At 43.5% G+C, this 16926-nt stretch overlaps 1 protein-coding gene across 1 annotated transcript in view; it reads right to left on the bottom strand.

Annotated features, from left to right (window-relative positions):
• Positions 1–5215: 5215 nt before the first annotated feature.
• TRABD2B (TraB domain containing 2B) overlaps positions 5216–16926 on the bottom strand; it is a 383471-nt gene continuing 371760 nt past the window's right edge. Inside the window, exon 7 of the mRNA XM_039483378.1 lies at positions 5216–5721. Within this exon, the coding sequence (XP_039339312.1) occupies positions 5499–5721 (223 nt within the window). The 3' untranslated portion in view covers positions 5216–5498. The remainder of the gene's footprint in view (positions 5722–16926) is intronic.

The following is a 16926-nucleotide window of genomic DNA, read 5'->3' as shown; positions in this document are numbered from 1 at the left end:
GACAATGTGGAACAATGACATTTATGCTGGGCTGATTGATTTTAAAAAGCTGAACCTTCGCACGGCGGTTTTTCTGACATAACTAACATGCTGCGGAAAACTGACATCCTAAATAGATGATGCTTTGTAATGAAATACCTCTTCATACCAATAGACTGATCGCTGCATTGAGGATGGCTTGGATTACTCCCTATCTTGCCAGCTCAATAGCAAAGAGGTTAGATAAACACACAGCACTGCATACTGGCTGGTCTTAAACTACAACTGAGTTTGCAGAACTGGGCAGGGAGGTTCAGGAAAGGGGGGAGTTTGACACCTGTGTAGAGCATAATTATCATTAATCATGCTCAACCATCATTGCCAATAGAGTTCTAGGAAGACAATAGCATTATTCAACAGCATGAGTGCTTGAACCAAAAATGGGCCATTCACAAAGTACAATGCAACTTCTATCCCACTCTCCCCATCCATGCTCTTCAAGTGGCAATGCATTTTGGCAAGGGAAATGATGAAAGAAGTAAAAGAGAGTCCCTTTGCTCTTTTGATTGTGGTATTGTACATTTCTTTTGGCAAGGATAGCAGCTTGATAGTTAATTGGCATTAGTTGCAATATCACAATTAGATATAGGGTAGGACGTATTAAAATTGATTTTAGCCTAAGACTGAGCTGTGAGACCGAGGCCAGGTCTACATTACAGGGTTAAGTCAACCTAAGTTACGCAACTCCAGCTACGTGAATAACGTAGCTGGAGTTGACGTAGCTTAGGTTGATTTATTGCGGTGTCTACACTGTGCTGGGTCGATGGGAGAAACTCTTCCATCGACTTACTTTACGCTTCTTGTTCCGGTGGAGTACCAGAGTCGATGGGAGAGTGATCTGTGGTTGATTTAGCGGGTCTTCCCTAGACCCACTAAATCCACCCCCGGTAGATTAAGCGCTGCAGCGCTGATCCACGGTATGTGTAGACATACTTTGAATCAGATCCGTGTTCTGGTTTGGCTTCAACAATGCCAAAATCTTGGCCCCAAGTAGCAGAAATCTCACGAAATCTGTTGATTAAGTGTAATTCCCACAACAATGGTGCCAAACTCTCACAATTGTATTGTGAGTTTTGTGGTATTTGTTGTTTTTCTAAAATCCCCAGCTCCTGGATTCAGTGATTATATGAGGATCTCGGTTTTCATTAGGTAAAAAATCAGCTTCTAGCTCTCTTGGTTGCTGAAAAAAGCTGGAAAATATGAAACCTAAAGGCTCAAAAAAGAGAAGGAAAATAAAATCCCAAATGAAGCTAGTAGTGTGTGGTTATTACTATTATGTAGACAGCATGTTTCCCCTCTGAATTATATAGACACTCTCCAAACTCATGTGGAAAATAGTCATGACATTAACATGGCCCATTTGAGCAAAGGCTCTTTCAGAAACATAGCCATGTGCTATCTAGCATTAGCATATTTTTATTAGTACTGGGTTAGCATAGTTAATTACTAAATATTCCATTTTGTCTATGCTGGGGGGGTCTCATTTTGTAGTCCCTTATATATTTACTGGTATGGTTTAAAAACAGTTGATTGGAACCAGTTAATTGGACAGATATCTGTGCACTAAAGCATACAGGGAATATCATCTAATTAGTTGGGGAACCTCTATGATCATGACTTCAACACAGTTCTCTAAAGTCCATGGAAAGCTAGATCATCCAGTACAGGGTCCTTCTCCTTAGCTCCACCTTCAGAATAGCCTTCAAAACAGTGAACTCTCAATTAAATACTTGGCTGATATTTCATTTCCACATGAGGAAGTTGCTACCAAGATGTTCTAGGACTTTGAATTGGAGGGATAGTGGCCTAATAGTGAATGTGAGGGGAGGTCTCCAGGAGGAAGTCTCAATATAAAACATGGACCACTATGAAGTTTGAACATCCATGTACAAAGTCATTCAAATAAACGGTGGCAATGTCTGTTTCCCCTGAAGTACAGATGAACTCTTGGGACGTGACAGCTATAACTAGACTATGTGTAGAATAAATATTGTAATATATTGGGATAAAGAGTATGTGTGCCATTTTCCTACATGGGAGAGACTCAGGACTACTCAGCCACATGTCACAGGCCTTATAACGCTAATGGAGATTCTCAGCTGGTAGGAACCCAGGCTTTTGGAGCAGGAGGGTCTGAGCTCTATCCTTGCTGCTGGTTGTTGTGTATTTGGTTGTCATGATTTTTGTTGCTATGGCAACTGAGTTAGATTATTATGGGTTAGCTCAACCGGTTTCAACCGAGCTCTCTGCTCTCTGCATATCTAAAATAAAATGGAGGTTTTGTTTGCTGCCCTGCTCTCTCTCTCAAGTGATTGCTTCACACTGCTGCCCCCTGCCTCTACACTGGTCTAATGGAAAGGACAGTGGCCTGAGGGTCACAAGACTTGAGTGCCACTCCTAGCTCTGCCACCGACATTCCCAGTGACCTGGGACAATCACTTCAGCTCTGTGAATCTCTTGTTCCCCTCCCACCTTTTCTCTGTCTTGTCTATTTAGACCAGGCGTGGGTAAACTTTTTGACCCCAGGGCCATATCTGGGTATGGAAATTGTATGGCGGGCCATGAATGCTCACAAAATTGGGGGTTGGAATGTGGGAGGGGGTGAGGGCTCGGCTGGGGGTGTGGGCTCTGGGGTGGGGCCAGAAATGAGGCGTCCAGGGTAGGGGAGGAGACTTCGAGCTGGGGTAGGAGGTTGGGGTGCGGGGGGTGGTGGCTCCAGCTGGGGGTGTGGGCTCTGAGTGGGGCTGGGGATGAGGGATTTGGGGTGCAGGAGGGTGCTCTGGGTAGGACCGAGGGGTTTGGAGGGTGGGAGGGGGATCAGGGCTGGGGCAGGGGGTTGGGGCATGGGAGAGGGTCAGGGGTGCAGGCTCCGGGTGGCCAGAAGCAGCGGCATGTCCCCCCTCTGGCTCCTACACAGAGGTGCGGCCAGGCAGCTCTGCGGGCTGCCCTGTCTGCAGGTGCCGCCCCTGCAGCTCCCATTGGCCATGGTTCCCATCCAATGGGAGCCGCAAAGGCAGCACTTGGGGTGGGGGCAGTGTGCAGAGCACCCTGGCTGCCCCTACGTGTTGGAGCCGGAGGGAGGACATTCCACTGCTTCCAAGAGCCACGCGGAGCCACAGCACGTGTGGAGTGGGGAAGACCCTGACTCCGCTCCGTGGCTGGAGCGCTGGAGTGGGGAAAGCCCTGGATCCTGGTCCCCAACAGGAGCTCAAGGGCCGGATTAAAACATCTGAAGGGCCGGATGCAGCTCCCAGGCTGTAGTTTGCCCACCCCTGATTTAGACTGTACATTTTTGGGGGCAGGGATTGTTACTCACTGTGTTTGTACAGTGCCTAGAATAATGGGGCCACCATCTCAACTGGAGCCTCTGGGTGCTATGCTACCATATTCCAAGTAATAATAATCTACCTCTGTACTGTAGCATCACACCAAGAAAACCTGCATTACCTGTGGGTCCATTTACTGTGGGATAGTTTATTCTTAAATGAGTTCACAGTTCTCACTGCAGATGGTCCGTTCATTGTCTAGAATACAGCCATAGAGCGCCCCCTGGGTTAGGTGCGTTAAGGTGGAATTTGAAGGCTTTTTAAGGCATTATAGTCAAACGAAGTCCTTAACCGTGTAAGCAGTCAAATAAAGCTGTAACGGAAGTTCCTAAAACATGCTTCCAATATGCAGCCCAGTGCAATAAATATCATGCAAGGGGAATGGCTCCCTTCCAAAACCAACATCTCTCATCTTCCACATGCCAAAATATACAATGGAATAGGATGCATGAGATGTCCTTGAAGCTCTCACTGGGGGCAAAGCTCGATGTCTTCCATTTCACCTGAAGCCTTATGTGCATGCCCTGGAAAAATAGGCCTAACTCAGCAAGCAGCGGACCTGCCCAGGTCTGCGCCGTTCCTCTAAAAAAGAATCTAATTTTCTGCAAAAAACGTTTCATTTTGTTTTTTCATTAAAAAATGTTTTGACTCGTTCTCATTGAGGACGATGCCTGGGCAAAGTTTCATATGTTCCATCTCTTTTTTCCTCTAGTGCTTGTTTTTCAAAGTGTGGCTGGAATTATGATTAAGAGATGTACTTTTTCCACCACTGCCAAGCTCAAAACTAGCTACAGAGATAATGGTCCAAAACCAGAACTGTTTTGAATTGGCAAAGCTCTATTTAAGTCAGTGAAGCTGCCACGATCTACACCAGCAGCGAATCTTGCCCTTTGTCGTCTTGCTCGTCTAAGAACCTAACTCAAAACCCAGTGAAAGGACCAAATCCAAGACGCACTGACATCAACGGGGGTCTTTCCATTGATTTGAATAGGTTTTGGATCAGGCCAGAACAATACAGAGAAAGCAGCCACGCTTATCACAGCAGCAGGATCGTGGCTACAAAAGTGAACTTGAAGATGCTTCTGCACCCTCAACTTGCTCTAGGTGAAGTGTGGCCAGAGCTGAGAAGTTTTATAGACTAATATGCTATTGAACATTTAAATCCCATACGTAGGCCAAATTCTGCTCTCATTAGCACTTGTGTAAATCTGGAGTAAATCCAGTGAGGAGTCACACTCATGCAAAAAGGGTGTGAGAGGAAAAACAAACTCAGCAGAGTTACTCCAGATGGATGCCATGCGTTTTCACTAGGAAAAAAGGTGAGTTCTCGACTCAAGTTAGCTATCATGATGTATTAGTTTGTTAATCCTAGTGAAGGCAACACAGCCTGCACTTTTCTTACAAGTTAGCAGGTTGAGTTAAAGGCAGTGGGGGAAGCTCAGAGTTTATCTTGACTTGCCAACTCATGTGAAAACCACAAACGGTCTTTTCTTCACTAGGATTTTACCTTGGGTTCACTAACTTCAGTTAAGAACACGCCTTTTTCCCTAGTGACACCAAGACCACAGACAGCATGAGTTGTCTAAAATATGTCTAAATTATTCTAAACGGATATTATTCCCCCTCTCCCAAACACACACTAATCTCAGCGATCAGCACAAATTTGCCTATGGGAGGGTTAGTGTAAAATTTTAATGACCAAAACAGCATCTTTGGATGTCATTTCAGATTGGTTGGTTAAATAAACAAATATAGAAAATATTAATTTATCTGTTTCACCGTCACTACTGTTTAATGGGGATGTTATTAACATATCCAATACCAAGAAAAATAAGTTTACCAGTTGAATAAATACACTTTTTTAATATATAAATGAACACATATATTTTACAAAGCCCCATAGCACTATGGGAAATAAAGATCCTTCTACAAAAAAGAAGATATAAGTCAGTGTTACAATAAAGCTTTAGAGTTTCAAAATATATCTGGGCTAAGAGACAAAACCAGCTAGAGGCACTACCATTTCTCCTCGGCGAGAAGGTCCAGATTGAAACCGTCATGGAGAAAACCACCCACTTGTTCATAAATTATCTCTGTTCTCCATTTTAGGTATTGCACGTAATCCTAGGTTGGTCAGGAAGGCCTCAATAGAGTCAGGAGAAAAGAAGCTATTGCCACATAGAAAGAAGCAGTTATGGATGATGCTAATAGGCGGCCAGCAGCTGAGCTTTTTGGCTGATGGTGGAACGGGAGATCCGAACGTGGTCTCTGATCCAGTTGGTTTGAAAACCAAATGGGAGGATTGACTGTGATGTAGCCATTGGTTATCCTGACGTGGGAAGGTAGTGTGGTCGTGCTAGGAGAAAAGACAAGAGGACAAAATTAAACAGGATTCTGTTTTCAGTATGCAGGGAGTTGCTGAGTCTACATCTTCCTAATTAGTAATAAGAACAATAGTTTGAACACATAGAGTTTCTTTCCATGGAAGAGTTCACTGTGCTAATTATTTCACCACATCCCTGCGAGAGAGGTGTTATTCATTCTGTTTTACTGGGGGTGGGTGTGTGCCTGAGTGAAACTGAAGCACAGGGAAGTGACTTACCTAATGTAACCTAGTGAAAAAGTCAATAATAGAACCCCGGAGCCCTGACTCTAGTCACGTGGCCACATCTATGTGTGTGATCTTAAAAAATGTGAGCTTCAGTGCTCCACTGGCTACAAGGCATTGTCTGTCAAAACAATATACTTGAAATGGACTCAATGGAATGATGTCTGTTTATACCAGATGAGGGTCTGGCCTAATAACACCATGACTGACGATTCACTGAGCATTTGAAATAAACAAAAAACCCAAGCTTCTTCCCATTGGGTTGGGATTGAGTGTTGCTATGCATGCTGTTAGGACTGTCACAGTTCAGGGCAACTCCACCTTTTTTCCCCTCTATGGTCCACCCAAGGCTCTGACACTTAGGCCTCTTGGCTCCCCAGCCATCACCTCTCTTGGGCAGAGACATGCATCTCACTACCTCTTGACTGGGGTATTTTCAGGCCCAGTCCCCTGCCTACACTCTGAATTACCCCAGCAAGTCAGACTGTCTAAACAGGCCTGCTTTGCTTTTCTCCTCAGAGGCTATTATCAGCATAATTGCCCTCGGTTTTAAGTTGCCACACATCTCTGTTTAAGCAAGCACATTTATTTGTAAGGTAAAAGCATTACAGAGAAAACATATTAAAAACAATAAAAGAGCCTACCCATTTGCCAATAAGTTTACCAGAGACCATCCCCCTAACTCCACAAGAACTCTGGTCATTGTTAGTCCTTCCAACCTTTCCCTAAGGACTGAGGTGCCCCTTGGACAGTAGGTCCTGTCTGTTGACTGGACCAGAAAGAAGGTCTTGCGTCAGGTTAAACTCAGACTAATTTTCCAAAAGTCCTTTCTGTGTCTGTTGGCCTCTGGATAATCCAGTCTGAACTAGTATAGGCAAGCCTCCCTAGAGTGAATTTGCCTAATCACCACCCCATTGTTCTTAGTTCCTAGAGGGGCCGATGTGTCACAAGGACCAAATTCCGGTCCCAGTGAAATCCAAAGTAAAAAGTCCCATCTATGACCACTTTTTTACTCTTAGACTGCAAGCCCCATGTCAGACAGAGTCTGCTTCTATGTAACGAACAGCATCAAACTCACTATCACCATTCAGTAATAAATAAGCAATTATGTTCCAACTGCTTTGGAAGATAGGGTCATAATTCCAAATGATCTGGACAAATTGGAGAAATGGTCTGAGGTAAACAGGATGAAGCGTAATAAAGACAAATGCAAAGTGCTCTACTTAGGAAGGAACAATCAGTTTCACACATACAGAATGGGAAGAGACTGTCTAGGAAGGAGTACGGCAGAAACGGATTTAGGGGTTATAGTAGACCACAAGCTAAATATGAGCCAATAGTGGGATGCTGTTGCAAAAAAAGCAAACATGATTCTGGGGTGCATTAACAGGTGTGTTGTGAGCAAGACACGAGAAGTCATTCTTCCGCTCTACTCTGCGCTGGTTAGGCCTCAACTGGAGTATTGTGTCCAGTTCTGGGCACCGCATTTCAAGAAAGAGGTGGAGAAACTGGAGAGGGTCCAGAGAAGAGCAACAAAAATGATTAGAGGTCTGGAGAACATGACCTATGAAGGAAGACTGAAAGAACTGGGTTTGTTTAGTTTGGAAAAAAGAAGACAGAGGGGACATGATAGCGGTTTTCAGTTATCTAAAAGGGTGTCATAAGGAGGAGGGAGAAAACTTGTTCATCTTAGCCTCTAAGGATAGAACAAGAAGCAATGGACTTAAACTGCCGCAAGGGAGGTTTAGGTTGGACATTAGGAAAAAGTTCCTAACTTTCAGGGTGGTTAAACACTGGAATAAATTGCCTAGGGAGGTTGTGGAATCTCCATCTCTGGTAATATTTAAGAGCAGGTTAGATAAATGTCTATCAGGGATGGTCTAGATAGTATTTGGTCCTGCCATGAGGGCAGGGGACTGGACTCGATGACCTCTCAAGGTCCCTTCCAGTCCTAGAATCTATGAATCTATGTGCACTAGTGTGACAGCGTTAGTCAAGTATAACAAATCATGGAGCACCTCTAATAGATTATCCTCATAGACGCAGTGCATTCTCCTGGCAAACAAGGTGAAAAATGATAGAAATGCCCGTGACAATGTATGGAACGCCAAAGCTGCCTAACTTACTTAGGTACTTTTGAAAATCTTACTAGGCACAAATCTGCATCTTTAGGTGCCTGTATACCTTGAAAACCTGGCCTAAAATGACTTTTTAGCAGACCAGAGGCAGACCCTGGAACAGAACTGGGTGTCTTGAGTCCCAGTCCAGTTCTTTGTCACTGCCTGACCATGGCACCTTTTCAGCAAACAGAGGGGCATGAAAAGATCTCACTCCAAATTGAGCAAATGTACCTCCCTACCTCGGTTACCTCTGCAGTTTCAGATGGCGATGGTACTATTATCATTTCCTGCCCGAGATTTCCATCCAGCAAGTTTTCCTGTCACAGGGCTCCCTTTGAGAGCCATGGGAATTCCATGCATGGAAGGGTTGTGGGAAGGGGTCCCCAATGTTTCTATGCAGGGTTGTCCTGTTAAACAGCTACCACATTTCCCCTCAAAGATGGCTGACGTTCAATAGCGGGTGAGTGATTCTTTTAGACACAGTTTACAAAATACTTTGGGCCCCGTTTGGATGGGGCTATGTAAATACATGATGATTATTGTTAATCAGCCTAAACAATAACGTGTACAAGCCCAGCGTTTGGTTTTCTTTATAATATCTGGTGAAAAGAAGTCATACAGATGACATGTCAACAGAGACTGAACCTTAAAAAATAGAGTTTGCCATTAAAAGACCAAAGAGCTGGTAAATTCAAAATTCTCCATAAAATAATGCCTGGTTCAAATTTGTGATTTGGGGTTAGTCTTTTTTTTTTATTGAAATGATTTTCAGCATGTGCTTCCTATTTAATTTTCAAAACAAATGTAACCATTATTGAGCTTTTGTTTTGTTTTTTATCCACAGATGTGGGAAGAGTCAATCAGATTATTTTCCTGGTGGCTTTTTCAGATCTAAGATCAGTAATAATGTCCTCTTTTTCTTTAAAAAAAGGCTGTTTCTCTGGGATCTAATCAGACCGTTATGCATGTCACTAAAGATTAGTAAATAAGATTCACAGGTCCCTAGAACCAGCCACATGCAGTATGATGACTGTTAGGCTTGTTAGAAGTTTTATAACTTCGTGGGGAGAATATATTGGGTACTAAAGGGCTGTTTAATCTAGCAGAAAAAGGCATAATGCAAAGCAATGACTGGAAGTTAAAGCCAGACAAATTCAAATCAGAAATAAGGCACAATTTCTTTAACAGAGAATGTGATTAGCCATTGGAACAAAGTACCGAGGGAAGTGATGGATTCTCCGTCTCTTGAAGTCAAGACTTGGATGCCTTTCTGGGATATAGGCTTTCATCAAACACAAGTTACTGGGCTCAGTGGAGGAGTAGCTGGGTGAAGATGCTGGCCTGTGTTATACAGGAGGTCAGACCATCTAATATTCCCTTTTGGTCTTAAAATCTATGAATCTATAACTCACAAAGACACACAAATGTGTTTAACCTACAGAATGTGTATTAGTCTTTGAAAGATTTTGTTCTGGAAAAAATAGAATAGGTCAAAATGTAAGGCGATTTTTTTGATTTTGCTTGGTGGGGAGCAGTAGGCCACCCTTTTGGAGATCAAAGATCTACCCCACTGTTTTCCATACTTTACATGTCTTCTCTCGAAACACTGTGTTGCAGTCTCCATACTGTCAGCCCAAAAGTCCAGTCCTGCCAGGTGTTGAGCACTCTAAACACGTCCGTAATTGTACGTACACGAGTAGGTCACTGGAAGCCAATATTAACACACTTAAAATTAAGCACTTAGGTGCTTTGCTGCATCAGGGCCAGCACGCAGCTCCCTTTGCAGGGTTCAGTTAATAGAAAATCATTTGTATCTCCTTAAGGATATCAGTGATGGTCCTTTTTGGTCTGGAGAGGCAACTATTCATTAGTGATGACATTATGACCTGGCTCTGTGTGTCTGAATGAGGAAGCAATGTTGTCCTCTTATTGGTGGCCTACAGAGAAGATAAAGGACTTACTACTGACATTGACTAGAAGAGATGTCTATTGGTCTCTATTCATGCCAAGGGTCTTTGGAGACCAGATCTATGGACAGTTTCCATATCTCAGTCAACTGTGCTTTGTGCTTTCATTCCTAAGGAGCAATGCTGTGTCGCAGGGCAGAGCGAATGATACAAGAGCAATGGATGCAGCAGCACTATTGTCCTAAGTTCTGAACAGCTACATCTTGAAAATCTTAGCCGAGGGTAAGAGCGCTCTTTGGACAAGACTCCACTGGAAACCATTGGAAAAGAATCATGGAGCTCTGATCCAGCCTTGATCAAACACTATGTGAGAAATTGACAACGCACAATTTCTGCCCTTGATGCAGGATCTCTGAATATGTGACACACATGCCGAAGCAGAGGGCAGTACAACACTGCTGAGAGCCATCTATTTATTCCACCAGTCCTGCGCTTCGTTATCGGCCGCAGTCATTGCCGTTTATCTCTGGGAGAAGACAGCTTTGAAAGAACAGGAGGCTGCGGACAAGTGTGTCAGCACTCCGGGACACTTGGTCAGCATGTGTCTGACAGGATGTAATGAGGCGGTGGCTGCGTACTGCCATTAAAATTCCATGCTCATCAAAGTGCTATCAGATAGAAACCAAACAACTAAGCCTCGTTTGCTAGTATCCAGTGTGTGATGGGAAATTAGGCCAACATTAGCAGCTCCTGCCAAATCTTCCGCTAGAAGCTATAGTAACACTTGTGCACTTTCACCAACTTTCCAACAGTTGAGCTCACAGTGGGGTAGAACTGCTAGAGCCTAGTTTTTACAGCAAATCAATAGGGACCTGGCTCTTCGAGGTGGGTTAACCAGTGTTTTGTAAGATGGGGGGCAGCAGACTCGTCCAGAGGGTGGGGGAAAGCTGCTGATTCTGCAGTGAGTGGCAGTTCACTGTAACCCACCTTCCCTCTCTGCTCGCGCAGAGCTTGCTAACACAGCCAGGCCATAGGAACCGCAGGTGTATTCAGGGCTGCAGCCTCAGGAAGCAACTTGATGTCCTGAGCTTAGGTCAGCGGTTACAGCAAGGGTCTGGGGCCACCTCTGGCTGTGCGGGGGAACAACAAGAGGAGGGGAACAAAAGTCGGGCGGCGGGGGGCGGGGGCGAACAGAAAGCAGAAGGAAGCTAGAAGAAAAAGAAGAATGGAGAGAAAAAATAGAGACATGCCAGCTGCTCTGGGATGCGGTCTCTGGGCTACAGGGACAGGCTGGGGCTGTCCTTTCACCAGTGCATTAGAGCCACACGTTAAAGAATTTGGATAAAATAAGAACTGACCAAGAGCTTTGCCCCCAAATGACCCAAGGAAAAAAACAAACATCCTTCCTTGTTACTCCTTTTCCTCTAGTTTGTGCTGCTTTTGCACTGCCAGGTTCCAGCCAGGGCCAGGCATGTGAAAACACCGCCAGAAAGGGCCTTGGGGAACTCCTGCCCCAAGCATAAGTTGGAAGTAGTGAAAGGTTTCCAGACCCAAGCGGTTTGGATAAACATTTGGAGCCCTCTTCTTCTGTTGTGGAAAACTTAAAGGTGGCGCAAGAGTCTTCTCCTTTGCAAATCCTGCCACCTTTCCTTTCTGCCTTGTTTTTAACCTCTTCATTTCCTTCTCCTTCCGCTTTTCAGCTTGAGCTTTATACTGCAGCATATCAAGGGTTCGGGGGAATAATGTTTGTATGAAAAATCCTCTACAAGATAAAGTATTGTGCTAAATTTAAGATAACAAACGTCCACGCAGTGTGCAGCAGCAGTCAAAAAAGTAAACAGGATGTTAGGAATCATTCAAATAGGGGATAGAGAAGAAGACGGAGAATATCTTATTGCCCTTATATAAATCCATGCTATGCCCACATCTTGAATACTGCGTACAGATGTGGTTTCCTCATCTCAAAAAAGATATACTGGCATTAAAAAAGGTTCAAAGAAGGGCAACTAAAGTGATTTAGGGGTTTGGAATGGGTCCCGTATGAGGAGAGATTAAAGAGGCTAGGACTTTTCAGCTTGGAAAAGAGGAGACTAAGGGGGGATATGATGGAGGTGTATAAAATCATGAGTGGTGTGGAGAAAGTGAATAAGGAAAAGTTATTTACTTGTTCCTATAATATAAGAACTAGGGGTCACCAAATGAAATTAATGGGCAGCAGGTTTAAAACAAATAAAATAAAGTTCTTCTTCACACAGTGCACAGTCAACCTGTGGAACTCCTTGCCTGAGGAGGTTGTGAAGGCCAAGACTATAAAAGGGTTTAAAAGAGAACTGGATAAATTCATGGAGGTTAAGTCCATTAATGGCTATTAGCCAGGATGGGTAAGAATGGTGTCCCTAGCCTCTGTTTGTCAGAGGATGGAGATGGATGGCAGGAGAGAGATCACTTGATCATTGCCTGTTAGGTTCACTCCCTCAGGGGCACCTGGCATTGGCCACTGTCGGTAGACAGGATATTGGGCTGGATGGACCTTTGTTCTGACCCAGTATGGCCGTTCTTATGTTCTTATGTACTCCCAGAAGAAGCATTATTCAGACAGCATTTCTTTAGGATCAGAAATAACGACAATGATAATTATCAACAACACAGGAGCTTGCCCACGTCTGACAAAAACTATTGCTATGTGAACCTCTAGGAGTTCAGGCTTGATCCTCTTCACACATGTGGCTGTGCCATCTGATGTGTGAATCCCTAGTGGCTGAGACTTGAGTCTCCTCTCACTTGTGGCTGTGTAAGCAGGAGTAATTCCAATGAAGTGATGCTGGTGTGCAGCTGGTGGAAGTGAGAGACCAATCAGATGTCAACATTTCAGATGCTTACCTCAGTCCCTTATAGTTCAGTGGCTGGGGAAAAGGACTGGGAGTGAGGAGACCTGGGTCTATGATTGACTCTGCCACTGATTTACAGCGACCTTGGCCAAGTCATTTTGCTTCCGTTTCCACTTTTTCTAATGAGACTGTTAACTTTTTAGGGCAGGGATTATCTATATGTGTACAGTCCCTAGCACAATCTGATCTTCAGTGGGATCTTAATAACACTATTCTAGCACAAACATTTTGCAGGGTCTCTCAGATTTGGACTATCCAGCTGCCAATGTTATATGGAAAATTCCTTTGGAACAGACTTTCTTGATGTATTTTTTTACTTCTGTGGCCACATTCAGTTCTGGAGCAAATCACGGAAGAAAGCAGAGTTGCACTCACTCCAACGAGGGTGGAATTATGCCCTTTGTTTCAGGTAATTCCCAAAGTGCATAAATGGCCCATCCTCCAAGCCAGAGAAGGGGTTCGATTTTGTCTTTATTGTTTTTTTGGGTGAAAGTTTGAGAGCGGGGGGCTCTTATTTCTTGCTAACATGTATTTCCACCCCTAACTAATACCATACAGGTTCCTATTTAACCTCAAGTGCCAAAATACGTCAGGAAAATCCTCCAATTAGTCTGCATACAAATACTGTGCCCACTGTACCATGAATGGGTCAGAGGCAGAATTGGTACCTATGTTATTTTTCAGACAACTGCAGAATAGTGAACACACTGTAAAAACTAATAACCTTTGAAGCGCACCCTCTGAGTGATTACCCCATTCCCATCTAATGACTTAAAGATGTTCTATTCCTCTTGGATTTGGCAACAACAAAGATTTCAACCTTATTAAAAGCAGCCTGTCAGGAAACGACATGTCATCCCTAGGAAAAAAAACCTAAGAAAGAAATGAAATGAAATTCTTTAAAATCCCTGTGAACAATAAGTCAAGATATCGTAGCTGAAAAATACCATGATTTGTTGGCTAGTGTTTGGGTGGTCCAGATACAGGAGATGACAACTTTAGTTCTTCCCTTTGCCCTCCTTAGAAATGCTTGGATGGTTCTCTAAGACCCTCAGAAGATCCCTTGTGATTTAATATTAGGACTCTGCCAGATCCTCAAAAGTAATTTGGCTCCTAATTTCCACTGAAATCAGTGAGGAGCAAGGCCTTCATGGCCACAGAACCTAGAAAATCCATCCCAGTTTTTACAGGAAACCCAGTTCTTGCTGAGATCGAATACTTTGGAACTGTTAGTTTGACCAGTTCTATGGAGACAGCCAAGCCAAAATGTGTTCAGTAAAGTTGCTGGGTTGGTAATATTGGCTCACAAAGGTCCATATGATCATTCTGTGCACACACGTGGATGTGCAAAAATGCATCTCTCAATTGTGCATGCAGTTTATGCAGCTGCATACACGACCATGGTAACTGTGCATGCAAATGACCACATGCTTGTCTAATTGGTCAACCCTGCACACACTTCCTGTGATAATCAGCACAATCGTGGTAAGTGAGTACACAAGCTATGCAGGCAAAGATGCCCAGAGAATTAGGAAAAATCTGGCCCATATTGTGCTCATTCAAGGCTCCCAGCAATTGGCTGGTCTGCAACATGTGCCCAGTATAAGAAACGGGTTTTCATGTGATGAAGCTTTAAATCAGGTTGTGTCAAACCCTCCTCCCCAAATGTTGTGTTGTTTGAAATCTGAATCCATTTCTTTTATCCACTTTCTACAAATGGTCCGAGCCAGAATGCCCACATCCGAACACCTCAATCTTGTGGTGGTCCATGTTGTGATCCAGCTTTGTGTGTCTTGGGCTCAACCTACAGTTAAATCAGAAACAGAATAGATAGCCCTACTCTCTCCTATGCTTATTCGCGTGGTTGTTTGGGATATTATATTATATTATATTATCAATATTATTTGCAGGTGCATAGGCTTAACCATGCATATTTAGATACGCATGAGGAATATACATATATATTTGACTCTATTGTTAAACCCTTTAAGAGATTTATTTTCTTTTTTCCCTCCTCTCTGCACCTTATTCCATCTCTGTACAGTTGTTTTTTTCTCTGCCTGGTCTTATCCCCAAATTGCTCTCTGTTATTCATTGGACTCTGTCCTCTGTCTCTATTCCCCACGCCGCCCAACAGTCTCTCAAACAGAACATTAGGCTAATAACTTCAAGTTCAGGTCAGATCCTTGAACCTACTATGTCTGAGCAATGCTCAATTTAGGTAAATTATAAGCTTGGAAAAAAGTGAAAGCTGTTTTGACTTTCCCTGAACTTGAGGGTCTGAGGCTTGGGGGGGAAAGTTTCAGGTTGTCTATTTGCCAGTTTAAAATGTGAAGGTCATTACGCCTTTGGTTGCCCACAAAACACATGCTACTTATAGACTTTAAGGTCAGAAGGGACCATTATGATCATCTAGTCTGACCTCCTGCACAACGCAGGCCACAGAATCTCACCCACCCACTCCAGTAACAACCCCCTAATCTACGTCTGAGTTACTGAAGTCCTCAAATTGTGGTTTAAAGACCTCAAGGTGCAGAGAATCCTCCAGCAAGTTCCTATGTCTTACAAAGCAACTATAGTAGAACCAGTTCCCATCTCAAAACATTTCCAGAGCAAAGTAAAATATCCTTGGAAGTCCTGGACATGCCAGGACTTACTTGTACAAAGATCTTTGACAGGCAGCAATGCTTAAAATCCCGCTAGCTAATCAGGGTTTCCCTGTGATACATATTAATTAGGACCCTATCTGGAAATGACTTAAGTGTCTCCCTGGAACCATATCTAAGCTTTTTGTGAACCCGTCCAGACAGTTTGCACAAGTTTGCAATGCTTCCCGGTGGCAGCACTCTAGATACTGGCCCCATAGATACTGAGCTGCTTCCAGTGAAACAGTCTTTGCTCCCAGTTTTCTCAAATTGCTCATTTCATGGGTGAACATCATGGGTATAATTCTCTGTGGTTCTTGTTCTGCCCTTGGCCACCCGGGTCAGTGAAAATGTTCCCAAGTGCGTAACCCACAGAGAGATCTCTAATGTTTGGAGAAGGGGGAATTCTATGGCGGAGGTGACAAAACCTTTTTTTAACATGGGGGCTTGGCGTCTGGGATGCTTGAATTCCAAGCTGATTCTGGTCCTATTATCCATTTTGTATTTAATTGATAGATATTGGGTTGAATTCATCCCTGGTTTAACTCCATTCACCACTATTTATCTTAAGAAATGCATCTGAAAATAATAAAGCACGTGCTCAATCTAAATGAAATGCGAACTTAAATCAAGCCTTGTAAAATTAGCATCACCATCAGGGTGAAAACACTATTGTTTACTTGTATTTTAATAGCCTGTCAAAAAATTTTTTTTAAAAAAGATGCCCAGGTGAGTGTGTTTATTTGAGATGCACCTAAATCTGACATGCACTTTTATTCAGCTTTGCAGGATCCACAGAATTTTACAGAGCTGTATAAAGTGTATCTCAGATTCAGGATATGAAAAGCCACTTTAGTGTAAAGAGTGGATTACCCCCTCCCCCCCGCAGCTATTTGATAGGAGACAGCAATCTGATTTTCTTTTCTTTTCGATGAAATAGACGCTATGCCATGCATCCTCATAGTTAAAGACTTCAAGGACCCAGCCGTGGGAACATCTGGCAAGTGAAAGCTCTGACTATGGAAAACATAAATGTAGAGGCTCATATTTATAAATTGGAAGGGCCATCAGGACATCTGCTAACAAGCTTTCCTCCAGAGTCTGTTTGCTGCACATGGTTGTTCACAGGCAACAATAAACATGAGCATGGATCATGTGCACGGCCTGCCGTTCCTTTGAGTAGCTGAAGGAACATATGCTCTGGTTAAACATAAATGGTCTGTTCTCACAACATAGAATCACAAGTATTCGGAAACCTCACAAAAAAGTTCTTGTATACCAGACCTCATAGGGATCTGTTCCTGGAATAGGCTAAAAATAGCCTGCAAAAAATCCTTGCATTTACACAGAGAGAGTCAAGCCCACTTAGTAGCAACCTGTTCAATGGAAAATC

Source organism: Mauremys reevesii, linkage group 8 (assembly GCF_016161935.1).
Source record: "Mauremys reevesii isolate NIE-2019 linkage group 8, ASM1616193v1, whole genome shotgun sequence".
Taxonomy (NCBI): Eukaryota; Metazoa; Chordata; order Testudines; family Geoemydidae; genus Mauremys; species Mauremys reevesii.
Note: the sequence above shows the minus strand (reverse complement) of the source record. Positions and strands in the feature narration are given on the sequence as shown.